Source organism: Pelobates fuscus, chromosome 13 (assembly GCF_036172605.1).
Source record: "Pelobates fuscus isolate aPelFus1 chromosome 13, aPelFus1.pri, whole genome shotgun sequence".
Classification (NCBI taxonomy): Eukaryota; Metazoa; Chordata; class Amphibia; order Anura; family Pelobatidae; genus Pelobates; species Pelobates fuscus.
The window spans coordinates 58363-75292 of NC_086329.1; the positions used below are offsets into that span (position 1 = coordinate 58363).

General features: G+C 42.5%; 1 protein-coding gene across 1 annotated transcript in view; it reads left to right on the forward strand.

Moving 5' to 3' along the window:
* The first annotated feature begins 356 nt into the window (after nt 1-356).
* Nucleotides 357-16930, forward strand: part of LOC134583159 (prostaglandin D2 receptor-like) — a 34385-nt gene continuing 17811 nt past the window's right edge. The window contains exon 1 of the mRNA XM_063439983.1: nt 357-1157. Within this exon, the coding sequence (XP_063296053.1) occupies nt 357-1157 (801 nt within the window). The remainder of the gene's footprint in view (nt 1158-16930) is intronic.

The window sequence follows — 16930 nt, forward strand, 5'->3', positions numbered from 1 at the left end:
AAAACTGGCATCGGACGTCATGAATGCAATAATACCATTTTTGAAAAGGATGCACAGAACAAGTCTGGTCAGATTTACAATACTTGCTCTTTGTAAAGCATAAATCCAAGTCTTTGGCATTGTGCCATGGAGAATAGGAAACGCCTTATTAAAGCTTGTTTATTTTGCATATCAGATGGTTCTCTCCACCTCTTTGACTTCAGGATTTGAGACCGATGAAGTCTTCTGTTTGAATACTGGCAAATAAAAGAAAAATGCAGCAGTCTGTGAAGGTGTCAACTCACACATTCATTCGAGATCTGCCTTTTTTGGGGGGAAGCTGTAAAACAAGTTCTACTTTTTAGCCACATTTTCTCATGGAGCTGTACCCATGCACTAAAAGCCGATTTATTATGAGTAGTCACTCGGTGATACCCAGCTCATTGTTATTCAGTGCGGGTCTTTTAGGCAATCTCATTGCCCTTTTCATTCTCTGGCAACACAAGCTCCATGGGAAAAACAAAAAGACTTCAGTTTTCTATATTTTGGTAACTGGACTGACGATCACAAATCTGATGGGGAAATGTCTAGTGAGCCCCATGGTGCTAGCTGCTTATTCCAAAAATCAGACCTTGGTGGAAATGGCGCATAATCAAAATCTATGCCACTTCTTTGGCTTTTTAATGACCTTTTTTGGTTTGGCACCGATGCTTATTCTTTTGGCTATGGCTCTGGACTGTTGGCTTGCTCTAGAGTACCCATTTTTTTATAGCTCATATATCACTAAAAGAGTTGGTTTGTCGATCCCACTTATAGTGAATATGTTCAGCACTGCTTTTTGTTGTATGCCCTTCCTGGGATTTGGCCAATATGAACAATATTGCCCTGGGAGCTGGTGCTTCATACAAATGACTTCTGAGGAGTCAAACACCAGTGCCTTTGCTTTTTCTATGCTGTATGGTACAGTCACTGGCCTACTTGTTGTTGCCATTGTCACCTGCAATGTGGCAATTATGAAACACCTTTACCGGATGTACCAAAGCCAAAACCGAAGGTGCTCCGTTTCTTGCAAAAACAAGCAAGACGAGACGAAGCAAGCCGGCATGGAGGAGATGGACCATCTCATTTTACTGGCAGTCATGTCAGTTTTATTTGCTATCTGTTCTTTACCTTTAACTGTAAGTACCTAATTTGCTGCAAACTGTTAGCTAGGTACTGCGGTTGTAATCTTCCTCATCAATGTATGCTAATTACAGAATTAAAAAAAGCATTAGATTCACTGATCTACAGAAACAAAGGTGTGTACTCATTAAACTCAAAACTGGAATCCATATTCCAAAATTTAGACCAAAATAGCCGAGCAATTACTGTAGCTGCAAATTTTTCCAGTTGAACACTTTTTGCCTTAATGCTGCAATTCAGATTTTAATTCATTACAATTCCCTGTTTAATTAATAAAGTCCATATCAGACTTTGAGATATTTAGTCTGGAATATGTCACTGTGAAGGAATAGCTCTGGATTGATGTGCATGCAAGTTTGACAAAAAGGTAATGGTTGTAAGTAAAAAAAGATAAACATATTTGTATTCCCTGGTGAAATGTAATATTGTTTATGCCTCCAAACAATATCAATCATTTTAAAGGATTACTCCAAGCACCATGACCACTTGAGTAGTGTGAAGTAGTTATGGCGCCTGTAGTCTGTAGAGCTTTGCCATGAGGAAAGTTTTGACCCCTTTGCTGTCTAGGGTGCGACTCCACCTCCAGCCAATTTTTTGGGTCATCAATAGCCAGCCCGGAACAGGCGTCCAATGGTAGCAGCTTAGTAAGGGTTACTCTAACCAAGGCAGTGTTTTATTATTGGAGTAACCCTTTCAAATGTGATCCGTGTGAACATCAAATTCATATAATGAGGGGGAATGTAACCATTTAATCCCTGTGCAACAAAGACCAGTTTACTGTAACTGAAAGAGTTACACATGTATCAGTATGTCAGATATGGACATTAAGACAACACCTACCATCACATACATAGAAACATGCGTATGAGGCTGCCAATAGTTCTCGGAATTTTAACTCCATTTTTAGCCACACTTTTTGTTACTGTCTACGGGGGATTTATTAAACTGTTCTGAGAAATGTCCTTCATTTTTGGTCTCTAGAATATAATATGTTTTTATTAAAATGTTCTAGATGGTCTAAAGTAATGCCTTTTCTCTGCATACATTCCTCCATTTTTTGCAAAACTGTCCATTTTAGAAAAAACAACCATATTTAGATTGATACAAAAATAAATAATAATTAAACTGAACACTTTTCTCCTGGAAAGTTTAATAAGTTCATAGTGTTGCCAAGAAAAATTCATACATTAAAAAATGAAAGGTAGAGGACAAGTCAAGTAACGGAGATTCAATACATTTCTCTTAAAAGAACACACACTAAATAAAATCCAGAAAAGGTGCAAATCTCACTGTAACGCTGTGATAAATCTCACCCTATGTCTGAACAGTACTTTTTTCACTACACAGAGAACTGTTACAACTTGGAAACTAAATGGCAACATTAGGCAATAGTGCTGATTTGGAAAATGTCATAGCTGGGCTTTTAAACCTGGATGCAGAGATTTGCCATTTGGTTCACTACAATTCCACAGACTAGAATTCACTACAATTCCACAGACTAGAATTCACTACAATTCCACAGACTAGAATTCACTACAATTCCACAGACTAGAATTCACTACAATTCCACAGACTAGAATTCACTACAATTCCACAGACTAGAATTCACTACAATTCCACAGACTAGAATTCACTACAATTCCACAGACTAGAATTCACTACAATTCCACAGACTAGAATTCACTCCAGAATCTATGAATACCAATCCAAGGTTGCCTCTTTTTACGGAGGAATGTGTATAACAAAGTGCTTAAAGAATGAAAGTGATTTACAGGCAGCTCTATACACTTGTGTGGAAATATCCTCTATTCCACTAAACACATTTGTAGATTATGGTGCGGTGTAAGTGACAAAGACCTACACCTATAAGTGGAGCGCTCAAAACCATATACAGCTCACCAAACGTTATTTTGTTCAATGGTGCAGTATGAAGTACATGTCAAGGAAAATACAAAAAGATACAATATAGTGCAGATGGTATTTAAAGTGACAATGCAATAATAATAATAATATTGTGGTGAACTGTACACTCACATTGCAAGGAGCTTGTATATAAAAAAAAAAAACAAGCACTGGCTCCGTATTGAGGCTTGTGTGCTTATTATGGTAGCACCACCCTTCTACTTCGACTTGGAGTAGTTCTCAAAGACATAAAGAGAGAACGGACCAATGTGTTGGTTGTGACAATAAAACCACAGGTGTATGATAGTAAATGTGGTGCTCACCTGGTCCTGAGCTTATGGGTCCCGGCTCTAGGTGTATAGATTTGGTGCCACTTTAAATGGGGATGGCACAGCCCCTATGAAGGACTTGAGTAGGATCTTGAGTAAAATAACAAATTTATTAATATATAATAAATGTAAAAAATAAATGTTAAAAAAGTCCTCATTAAAAGTCCTTTAAAAATGGCCAATACGCGTTTTACTCAGCTTCCTTAGTCAGCTGTAATGTTGGTCCTCTGAATCTGGATAAAACTGTTGACGTCCACATCTTTAAAATGAGTTTTAGTTTTTACCTTTTCATTATCTATAAAAATATCCAAATCTAGAAATGTGACTGTATGTTTGCTAAAATTAGTAGTTAAAATAATACCCCATTCATTATTGTTGAGCTGATTTAAAAAGGTGTGTAATGTGTCCTCTGTACCCTTCCAGATAAAAAAAACATATACATCCCTATACACACACCACCTGTCAATCATGCTGGAGGGGGGAGGAGCTAGCGGACATGTCGACACGCCTTAGGGGCGGGACGCATCGATATGCCCGCGGACCCCCCCCTCTTATGTCACAATCCCCTCCCTCCGACCTGCACGCATGGGAGATGTGCGGCATGGTCGGAGTGTCAGGGAGATTCCGGGTGGCGGCTGAGTGTCGCTCACGTGGGTTCGTGACGTCACTTCCGCCAACCGCCCGGACAGACCCAGAACACTTCCACCAACCACCACTGCCCACCAATGAAAATAATAATAAATAAAGGCGCCGAAAATTTAGCCTATTAAAGGCATACACACATATCTCCCCATATAAGAAATATGTATACTTCACTGTGATTGGATAAAATGTATTTAGCTCATTAAAGTGGAAGACCTAAGAGACATTTAAAATGGAAGATTCAGAGGACCTACATTACAGTTGACTGAGGAAGCTCTATTTGAGAGTGAAATGCGTATTGGCCATTTATAAAGGTCTTTTATTGCGGACTTTTTTAACATTTATTTTTTACATTTATTATATATCAATAAATTTGTTATTTTACTCGAGATCCTACTCAAGTCCTTTTTGGAGCCTCCAAAGAATCTTCATAGGGGCAGTGCCATCCCCATTTAAATTGGCACCAAATCTATACACCTAGAGCCGGGACCCATAGGCTCAGGACCAGGTGAGCACCACATTTACTATCATACACCTGTGATTTTACTTTCACAACCAACACATTGGTCCGTTCTCTCTTTATGTCTTTGAGAACTACTCCAAGTCGAAGTGGAAGGGTGGTGCTACCATAATAAGCACACAAGCCTCAATACGGAGCCAGTGTGTTTTATATACAAGCTCCTTGCAATGTGAGTGTACAGTTCACCACGATATTATTATTATTATTGCATTGTCACTTTAAATACCATCTGCACTATATTGTATCTTTTTGTATTTTCCTTGACATGTACTTCATACTGCACCATTGAACGAAATAACGTTTGGTAAGCTGTATATGTGTTTGAGCGCTCCACTTATAGGTGTAGGTCTTTGTCACTTACACCACACCATAATCTAGAATTCACTAGAATTCTACAGACTAGAATTCACTAGAATTCTACAGACTAGAATTCACTTCAGTTTCACAGACTAGATTCACTACAATTCTACAGACTAGAATTCACTACAGTTCCACAGACTAGAATTCACTAGAATTACACAGACTAGAATTCACTAAAAATCTACAGACTAGAATTCACTACTGTGACAGATCGCCTGGCACCCCTACTGGGTGCCTCCACCAATCGATGCTTCCAAGCTGACGCTGAGGACCATAAGCACAGCACCGGACACCGTAAGCACCCCGCAGCAGGCTGGATAGGGTCTTGCCGTTCCTTCCCACCCTGGACCAAACTTCTGGATCCAGCTCTCAGTGGGAAGGCCTCTCCTCCAAGAGAGTAAAGCTGTGAAGCTCTTATATGAGCTAGTGGTTATAGCAGTATAGCTGTTCCCTACAAACACGAGACAGGGCTACGTGTTGAGGGTGAAGAGGAACTGATTTTAATTGTGCCAAAGTTCGACATCCAAACACTGTAACCCACCTCCACCCAAGCGGTTGGTGACTGGGTGACTCTGCCAATCGATGCTTCCTAGCTGAGTACCATAAGCACCGAACCAGACACCAGCAGCACGGTAGTCCCCCTAACCAGGGCTGCTTGGCTGGGGTCTCACCATCCCCATTTAAATTGGCACCAAATCTATACACCTAGAGCCGGGACCCATAGGCTCAGGACCAGGTGAGCACCACATTTACTATCATACACCTGTGATTTTACTGTCACAACCAACACATTGGTCCGTTCTCTCTTTATGTCTTTGAGAACTACTCCAAGTCGAAGTGGAAGGGTGGTGCTACCATAATAAGCACACAAGCCTCAATACGGAGCCAGTGTGTTTTATATACAAGCTCCTTGCAATGTGAGTGTACAGCTCACCACGATATTATTATTATTATTGCATTGTCACTTTAAATACCATCTGCACTATATTGTATCTTTTTGTATTTTCCTTGACATGTACTTCATACTGCACCATTGAACGAAATAACGTTTGGTAAGCTGTATATGTGTTTGAGCGCTCCACTTATAGGTGTAGGTCTTTGTCACTTACACCACACCATAATCTAGAATTCACTAGAATTCTACAGACTAGAATTCACTAGAATTCTACAGACTAGAATTCACTTCAGTTTCACAGACTAGATTCACTACAATTCTACAGACTAGAATTCACTACAGTTCCACAGACTAGAATTCACTAGAATTACACAGACTAGAATTCACTAAAAATCTACAGACTAGAATTCACTACTGTGACAGATCGCCTGGCACCCCTACTGGGTGCCTCCACCAATCGATGCTTCCAAGCTGACGCTGAGGACCATAAGCACAGCACCGGACACCGTAAGCACCCCGCAGCAGGCTGGATAGGGTCTTGCCGTTCCTTCCCACCCTGGACCAAACTTCTGGATCCAGCTCTCAGTGGGAAGGCCTCTCCTCCAAGAGAGTAAAGCTGTGAAGCTCTTATATGAGCTAGTGGTTATAGCAGTATAGCTGTTTCCTACAATCACGAGACAGGGCTACGTGTTGAGGGTGAAGAGGAACTGATTTTAATTGTGCCAAAGTTCGACATCCAAACACTGTAACCCACCTCCACCCAAGCGGTTGGTGACTGGGTGACTCTGCCAATCGATGCTTCCTAGCTGAGTACCATGAGCACCGAACCAGACACCAGCAGCACGGTAGTCCCCCTAACCAGGGCTGCTTGGCTGGGGTCTCACCATCCCTTCCCTCCTGGATCCAACTCTCAGTGGAAAGGCCTCTCCTCCAAGAGAGTATAGCTGTGAAGCTCTTATAAGAGGTAGTGGTTATAGCAGTATAGCTGTTCCCTACAATCACGAGACAGGGCTACGTGTTGAGGGTGAAGAGGAACTGACTTTAATGGTGCCACACTTGGCCTTATATGACAATGCAAGGGGATTCATGCTTAAACACCGCTGCCTGCATTCATGCAAACAAGATGGCCACCACCTTGTGGTTGTCCATAGGAATTGCGGCCCCCCAGATGAACAATTAGAACACTGCGCTGTGAAACGTTCCAAGTTGTTAATAGGTGTTAACAAACTCCAGGGTAGTCTCTGGTTCATGCGGTTGTTCGGTAGTCGAACGGGACAGTGTTAAAATAGGAGAGGAATGCAAACTACCGAACAGAGTAGCCAAGCAGGCACGAATAGAGTCTGTTTAAAGTATTTTAGCCAGGTCTATTGCAGGGGCCATAGTCACAGGGTAGGATGCTGGCTAACAGGCTCTTCCAAAAGCCAGTGGCAAGGCTACTTTTGCCACAACTACAATTCCACAGACTAGAATTTGCTACAATTCTACACACTAGAATTCACTACTATTCTACAGACTAGAATTCACTACAATTCTACAGACTAGAATTTACTACCATTCTACAGACTAGATTTCACTACAATTCTAAAGACTAGAATACACTACAAATCTACAGACTAGAATTCACTACAATTCACTAGAATTCACTACAATTCCACAGACTAGAATTGGCTATAATTCACTAGAATTTAGTAGAATTATACAGACTATAGTTCACTACAACTCCACAGACTAGATTCACTACAATTCTACAGATTTCACAGACTATAGTTCACTACTGTAACGGCACCCCGGGCATAAAGGGGTTAAACCGCCGTTTAGCAGATCTTCCCCTTCCAGAGACACAGGCACAGCTACTGCAGAACACCAAACTCCCGAACTGAATACAAGGGAATGCTCCAAACTCCCGAACTGCATACAAAATAGCACTCCAAACTCCCGAACCGGAACCTCACAAGTAGCTGCTAGCAGACGAATAGGAAAAGCATCCAAGCAGCTTACACTCCTAGCAATCAGTCTCTAGCAGCATACAATAAATCCCCCCAAAGACGAGACAGAGCTCCGTGTTGGGGGTCAAGCAGTGGTCTGGTTTAATGTGGGCTACCTGACCGGTATTTATGCAGGTCTTCCACCTGGTGGACACTCCCCTAGGGGACCAGATGGAAGACTGGGACACAAATGGTAAAATGACCCATCACAGGCATACAGGGTTAAAACACTCCCACAGTACATTTACAATCCCTCCCCTCTATCCTGGAGATAATTGGGAAGTAATCCAATTATCTCCAAGGACAGAGGCAAAACTCCATTAACCACATGGTTACAGTAAAACACGAAAATACAATAAAATACATAATGTTACATTTGTCACATAAAATATATACAAGTAACCCATCCCCAGATAGCTGGGATCTGAGCGCTCAAAAGTACCGAATAGCGCTCAGATCCTATGTACACTGTCATGTTACATGATATTGTTTTATTATAATGTACTGTTTCTTTAATGTGCATCTTAAGTTTGTCTCTTGGGCCACTCCATAGTTTGCATGATGCTTCAGATTCTCCCCTCCCCCTTTCCTGTTCCAGTGTATTCTATGCTGTACATCTGTATGTGACTTGTGATATCTCTCCTACCTGTTTGGAAGAATCGTTCTTTTACCTGTTGTAACTTCACATTCTACAGATCATACGACTAATAAACAGCGCCAGATCTTCTTACATGTGAGTTGTGACTGAGTAAACTATCTGGGAAGGTGATTTGGTATGAATAATCTCATCAGGGCAATGAGCGCCATGTGCTCCTGAAAAACACATTCATAGCCTTTGCAGCCGTTCCAGAATATACACAGTCCAATCGCCGTGGAGTTAAAGTGTTCACAAAGTCTGTTCCCCATACGAATAGACTCCACGAGATGGCTATCTGGGGAAATGCTGTTCATACGGTTTAAACTACCGAATGAACAGGCATCCGGTTAAATGACCGACTGTAGAAGCAAGGAGGCTGACGGCTCAGCGGTGCTCATGCAAATAAGTGTCCGTTTCCAGTTCCATAGTTTGGGCGCTGAACACCGCTGGCCGTTCGGGACTTTAAAACGGCCGCCACCACGTGTTCGGCAAACGAACAAAGGCCACCCAGCATTTGTCAATTAAACTGCGGTTAACCGCAGCTTCTGGGAGGTAAATTGCCGACACACTCCAGCTCCCAGGTGGTCCAGTCATTCGTGCGTTAGTTTGGTAGATGGAATCTACCGACCGCCGGGCAGAAAGGCACGAACAAGCCTTTTCTCCAGGGGAAAAGAAGGCTTTTTAACATGGGGCCATAGTCCAGAGGCAACAGGCGGGCAACCTGGCTCCTCCAATGCAATGTGGCGAGATTGGTCTCGTAACAACTACAATTCACTAGAATTCATTACAGTTCACTACAATTCTATAGACTAGAATTCAGTACAATTCACTAGAATTCACTAAAATTCGACAGACTAGAATCCACTATAATACCACAGACTAGAATTCACTACAACTCTCCAGACTAGAATTCACTACAATTCCACAGACAACAATTCACTACAATTCTACAGACCAGTGTTCACTTCAATTCACTACAATTCTACTGACTAGAGTTCACTACCATTCTACAGGCTAGAGTCCACTACAATTCACTAGAGTTCAGTAGAATTCTACTGACTAGAGTTCACTACAATTTTATAGACTAGAATTCAATACAATTCTACACACTAGAAGTCAATAAAATTTTACACACTAGAATTCACTACAATTCCACAGACTAGAATCCACTAGAATTACACAGAGTAGAATTCACTACAATTCCACAGACTAGAATTCACTAGAATTTTACAGATTGGATTTCACTAAAATTCTACAGACTAGAATTCACTACAATATCCCAGACTAGAATTTGCTACAATTCCACAGACTAGAATACACCGCAATTCTACAGATTAGAGTTCACTGCAATTCCACAGACTAGATTCACTACAATTCCACAGAATAGAATTTGCTAGAATTTCACGGACTAGAATTCACTACAATTTTACACATTGGAATTCACTACAACTCTACAGACCATAATTTACTACAATTCCACATATTAGGATTTGCTATATGTAACAGATCACCTGGCACCCCGACTGGGTACCTCCGTTGAAGCATGCTCCTAGCGCTTACAGAGGGCTCCAAGTGCTCCGCAGACACCACAACCACCGCAGACCCCACGAACCACCGCAGCTTGGTTGGGGTCTTGCCGTCTCCTACCCACCATTGGACCTACGACAAGGCTCCAGGTTCCAGTGGGTGAACCTCTCCTCCAAGAGAGTGAAGCAGGAACAAGCTCTTAAAAGAGCTTAGTAGTGATTAGCAAAGGGAGTAGCAAAGGGAGTATGCATAGCAATCCCTTGTGGTGATATAGCAATTCCCCCGATAAGAGACAGGACTCTAGATTGAGGGTGAAGAAGAAGTCATGTTTAATGGCAGGTACTCTGCTTTTATGCAATGCTCCCATGCAAGGGAGACGCCCAGAGGCAATTATACATTAGCCAATCAGACAACGGTTACATCCCACAGATTCCCTCCCCTCTGCTTGGGAGATAATTGAGTTTCTTACTGTATCTACTCAATTATCTCCAAGCTAAAACGTATACTTTTTTTATGCATTTTTATAACTTTAAAACTATACATCCAATCTTCATAAAAATACTTAAAATATGAACATACTCAAAAATCATGCAAATCCTTCCATTAGTTCAAAAGTTAGTCGGAAGTCCTTTGTGACCGACCGCAGGCACATTTTCCTGCCCAAAACAGTTCCATAGATTTCGGTCAATTTCACACTGAAAAACTGAATCTTCGAACGGGACTTAGTCTCTGTGGCTGAAAACTCAGTGCAGGAGAAGGTAAGGGTCAGCGGTGTTCGTTGAAATGTGTAGCCGATTTCAGTTCCATGGATTTGGCTACACATACCGCTGACCTTGTTCGAATGAACAAAGATAGCCGCCGCAACGTGTTCGTTTGTCGAATGGCGGCCACTTTGACTACTTCGGCACTTCGGCTGTATCCGAAGTGCCAATTTAAAGTTGCAACACTGCTCCAAAGTAATAAAAGGGCCAGAAACAGCATTATAAAAATCCCTTATGCCCAAATACAGCTCTTAAAGGGTCAGTAATAGTATTATATAAGTCCCTAAGCCCCAACTCAGTTCCTTAAAGGGCAATACATCCCAGGGCCATAGTCGCAGGGCAGGAGGCTGGCAAACAGGCCCCTCCAAAAACCAGTGGCGACTAGAATTCCCTAGAATTGCACAGAGTACAATTCACTAGAATTATACAGCCTAGAATACACTACAATTCTACAGACAAGAATTCACTACAATTCACTAAAATTTACTATATTTCTACAGACTAGAATTCACTATATTTCCACAGACTAGAATTAACTAGAATTACACAGAGTAGAATTCACTACAATTCCACAGTCTAGAATTCACTAGAATTGCACAAACTAGAATTCACAACAATTCTACAGGCTAGAATTCACTGCTTTTCTACAGACTAGAATTCACGACAATTCTACACACATTTTATTTTAATTTTTTTTTTCCATTACATTTCTATTGCTCCTACAACTGCTACTACACTCACAGTACTAAATTCCTAACCCACCCACCACTGCCCTTAAATACTCAAAAACAGCCATTTCCAACCCATCACAGCCCCTATCTCCCTTCGCAACCTCTATCTCCACACTACCGCCCCTAACCCCTACAATGGCCATTACAACCCCATACACTGCAGCCCTTATCTCAACATGGTGTATCTCCACCCCACACCCACTACAACCATAATTGCTCCCATACTACAGCCCCTGTCCCCCAGACATACACTACAGCCCATATCCCCACACAAAGACACACTACAAACTCTGTCTACATACATTACACTGCAAATAGCCTCATTCATAGACATGCAACTCCACAATCAGTCTTCCCCCAAATGCAAACCCACACAGAAAACACTACAAGCAAAATCCACACATGCAGCTACTGGCCCCCACACTGATCCTCACGGTTCGCACGGCCACGCTCGTCCCCTCCTCCGGTCGTATGGGAGGAACGATTCACGTGCCTGCGTGATCTGAACAGGTAAAACTCACCATTGTGCTTGTCATGCAGCTCCCTCTGCTGGTTAGTGCGGGCCAAAATTAGCTTTATTCTCTCCTGAATTATTAGACGCTGCACATTTTATTGGCCCATCTTATATAATTCAAATGCTGTGACTTCACGCCCATTCCTAAAGTGACTACATCATCCAGGCAACCCCATTATCAATTTGTAGTTGCAGGGATGACGTGGACCAATCAGAATTTGTGTTAGCCTATTTAAAGCTAATTTGGGTCCTTGTTCCTTGCCCTATCGTGGTTTTTGCCCTGATTCACATTAGTGTTCATAGTCTCTCTTGTTTTATTGTGATATTGACCTCGTCTTGTTTCTGACTTTGTGTTTCTGGTATCCTGACCCGGCTTGTTTCAGAATTTTTGTATTTCTGATATCCTGACAAGGCTTGTTTCTGACTGCGTCTATTTCTGGTATCCTTCACCAAAGGTAAGAAGAAGTTAGGGGGGATGAAGATTTAATATAGCTTTTTTATGTATCTTTACCCCTACCCCCAGCACCCCTACCCCCCCCACACCCAGCACTCCTACCCCCCCCCCCCCCACACGCAGCACTCCTACCCCCCCTTACACACAGCAGCCCCACACACAGCACCTTCCCCCAACACAGCACTTCTTCCCCCCACACACCACACAGCACCCCTCCCCCCAAACACACAGCACCCATCACATACACACACATAGCACCCATCACACACACACAGCACTCCTCACACACACACACATACACTGCACCCCTCAATGCAGTATGTGTGTGTGTATTCAGCAGTCTGTATGTGTGTGTGTGTTTTCAGCAGTCTGTGTGTGTATTCAGCAGTCTGTGTATTAAGCGGACTGTGTGTGTGTATTCAGCGGACTGTGTATATGTTTGTGTGCATCTTGTGTTCAGCGGAGTGTGTGTGTATTCAACAATCGGTGTGTGAATGTGTTCATCAGTCTGTGTGAATGTGTTCAGCAGTCTGTGTGTGTATGTATTGCATTTGTTGGAGATACTAACAAATATAAGCTTAATTTTAGCTATTTATATAATTATTTAAATTTGTATAATTGAACTCTCTGTTGTGTTCTTCTTTTAAAACAAAAGTTGTTAATTAGTTTGGACAACTGTACAAGTTGTTTTTTCTAAACTTAAACCTCATTATTCAGGTTTAATTGCTGTGTTGGCACTTTGAGGGTAAAAAAGTTGGCATGTATTGCAGTTTGGGCACTCTGGTTCAAAAAGGTTCACCATTACTGATCTAGGACCTCTGTCTGTGGGAATTGCCTTTTCCTGTATGTTGGAGTATGACCTCCATGACACCCCCTACACACAAAATCTCCCAAACAGCCTCCCAACACAATAAACAATACCACAAGTAGTCTACCCCACACACAACACCATGAACAGCCTCCTCCCAAACATGGCACCTCTCTGACCAGCGCCCACCTTTCGACCTGTATTTGGCTGCGCTGCCTTTAAATGCCCAAGCTGAACTTTTTGTCCAAGTCCGGCCCTCAAATGTAGGTATCTACACCTCTTCATTCTGTAACTGGGTGCCTCCATCATAGGTCCCTGTCAGTTGTTGTTATAAACTCCGCCCTTTGCACACGACAGTCAACATAGAGCGAGCTTACGGAGAAGAGGAGAAATGAAATAATATTTCAGGCATCTGCAATATGCGCCCTGGTTTTGCTTTGTCTAAACTGGGTTATGATGTTGTTTAATATAAATTAAATATAAAACAGAGCATCTCATTAACAAAACTGTTAATCCATGTTATAAAAGATTTTAATTATTTTATTGAATGAAGTTCCCCATTAACTGGTATACATGGATTATGTAGGCTTCATACACGTTAAAGTGGCCGCGACAATACCACCTCCCTTATAAATGTAATCGATCAAGCCCAGTCACGCATATCTTCTCTGCTTTCTACTGATGCACAAAAGGCCTTTGATAGAGCTGGCTTCTTACCCTTCTGCATTGCAATATCAGGGATTGGGCCAAACATGTTAAAATGAATAAACTCTTTGTGTGCTCCCCCAAAGCCCATGTTAATGTCAGTGCATTCCTCTCAGCAACTTTTCTAATTGTGAACGGTACACATCGAGGCAGTCATTGTTTCCCAGGTTCTGGAGTAATTCCCAGAGATGATTGTCAAACAGCCAATACATTGCAGGGCTCCAAATTTCCAAGTGCCACTAAACATCGGCAACTGAAAATTTCCCCCTGGCCATAGAAATGTTAAATTCCAGGCCTGCCGTGGCGAGGAACTCTTAATGCCTGGCTATTAGAATAGTCATTTTATACACTGTACATAGATTGCGAGTAGCCCCAGGAGAGCATAAAATAGTCAGTTTTGCAGATGTCTTTCCTTATCTCTGTCACTGATAAAATCAGTTTGAGACCTTTATGATACTTTGTTAATTTAAAATTATTATTATTATGTTAAGGTCAGGAATCATAGGTGTAACGGAGCACCCTCTACCCTGGCTGGGTACCTCTGCCAACGGATACTCCTGGTGCTTCTCAAGGACCATCAGCACTGCACCAGACACCATAAGCACTGCAGGCTTCACGAACCGCCGTAGCTTGGTTGGGATCTTGCCGTCTCCTTCCCACCCTGGTCCTACCTCTGGATCCAGGACTGTGTGGGAAGGACCTCTCCTCCAGGAGAGTATAGCTGGATCTCTCCTCCTGGAGAGTATAGCTGTATAGCTGAAGAGAGCTCTTACAAGAGCTAGCAGTGATATAGCAGTTATTGCTGTTCCCTACAACATTTAAGACACACACACATACCATGACACAGACAGACACACACACACACACACACCATGACACAGACAGACACACATACAGCATGACAGACACACACACACACACCATGAGAGACATATACACACACACACCATGACACAGACAGACACACACACACACACACACACAGCATGACACAGACACTCACACACCATGACACCGACAGACCATGATACAGACACACACCATGGCACAGACAGACACACACAGCATGACACAGACAGACACACACACACACACACACAGCATGACACAGACAGACACACACACACACACACACACACCATGACACAGACAGACACACACACACAATTACAGACACACACACCATGACAGACAGACACACGCCATGACACAGACACACACACACCCACGCCATGACACAAACAGACCATGACACAGACAGACACACACACACACCATGACACAGACAGACACACATACAGCATGACAGACACACACACACACACCATGACAGACATATACTCACACACCTTGACACAGACAGACACACACACACACCATGACAGACACACACACACATATACCATGACGCACACACACACACACCAGGACTCACAGCATGACACAGAGAATCACACACCATGACACAGACAGACCTTGACACAGACACACACAGCATGACACAGACAGACACACACACCATGACAGACAGACACACACACACACAAATACCATGACACAGACACACACCATGACAGACAGACAGACACAAAAATAGAAATAGGGTCGCACTCAGTCACAACAATTACACACAGGGTGCTACTGAGCATGGGTCAGCAAAAGACCCCAAGAGACATATGTAGAATAAAAAGAATCTCAGGCACTCACTGTGATTGTTCTTCAAGCAGGTTTATTGCAACGTTTCGACCTTTTTCAAGCTGTTTTTCAAGACAGACAGACACACACACACCATGACACAGACAGACCATGACACAGACAGACACACACACCATGACACTGACAGACACACACACCATGACACAGACAGACAGACACACACACACTATGACACAAACACACACACACACACACACCATGACAGACTGACAGAAAGACACACACACACATACAGTGACAAAATGACACATATTACCTGTGGGTGACTGGCCAGGGGGTTGTGCAGGGCAGACAGCTGGGTGTGCTGACTGTCGCAATGGCAGGATAATGCACCCTGCCACACTGCAAACATTGTTGTCTGCTGGGGGAGCTTGGATTGCGGCCGTAGGGGGAGCTGTGATGGCGGCCGCTGGAGGGAGCTGGGATGGAGGCTGTAGGGGTAACATTGTTCAGGAATGGTTTGGGGAACATGACAAAGAGTTCAAGGTGTTGCCTTGGCTTTCAAATTCCCCAGATCTCAATCAGATTAAGCATCTGTGTGATGTGCTGGAACAACAAATCCGATCCATAAAGGCCCCACTTCGCAACTTGCAGGAATTAAAGGAACTGCTTGGTGCCTGATACCACAGGACACGTTCAGCACGAGGGAGACCTGCATGATATTAGGCAGTTTATGACTGATAGGTATAGTTAAAATGAACATTCTTCCATAAATCTTATTGTAGATGCAAACAATACCTATATTATTATAAATAGTATTATTATTTATAATGTGCCATCATGTTCTGTAATGTTGTGCAAAAGTTTGACTAATAAACAAGTATTTGCAACAAGACAAGTTGGATATACAGAAAATGAAAGTGCTGAGGGCCCTTCTCAAACCAGTTTATAATCTCTAGGCACACACTCTCGGACACAGAAACAATATTGGATAAAAAAAAGAGGGACAGAGGGATTTAAGCCCTAAATAGACACTGCCCCTTCTAAATAGGGACACTTGGGAGGTATGCACAGTTGCTGGACAGAAGGTGGGTTGGTGAGGTGTGGGGAGGGAAAGTTGCTAACAGTTTAAATGGAATGACTTCTATATGTCAAATCCCTTAACCCCTTAAGGACCAAACTTCTGGAATAAAAGAGAATCATGACATGTCACACGTCATGTGTCCGTAAGGGGTTAAAAACACTGTTTGCAAATATGTGAGAACAGAAACAGTAAAATAACTTTATCAAATTACTAGTCAGTGTATTCAAACGCCCCATGTGTTTTCTTAGATCAGTATCCA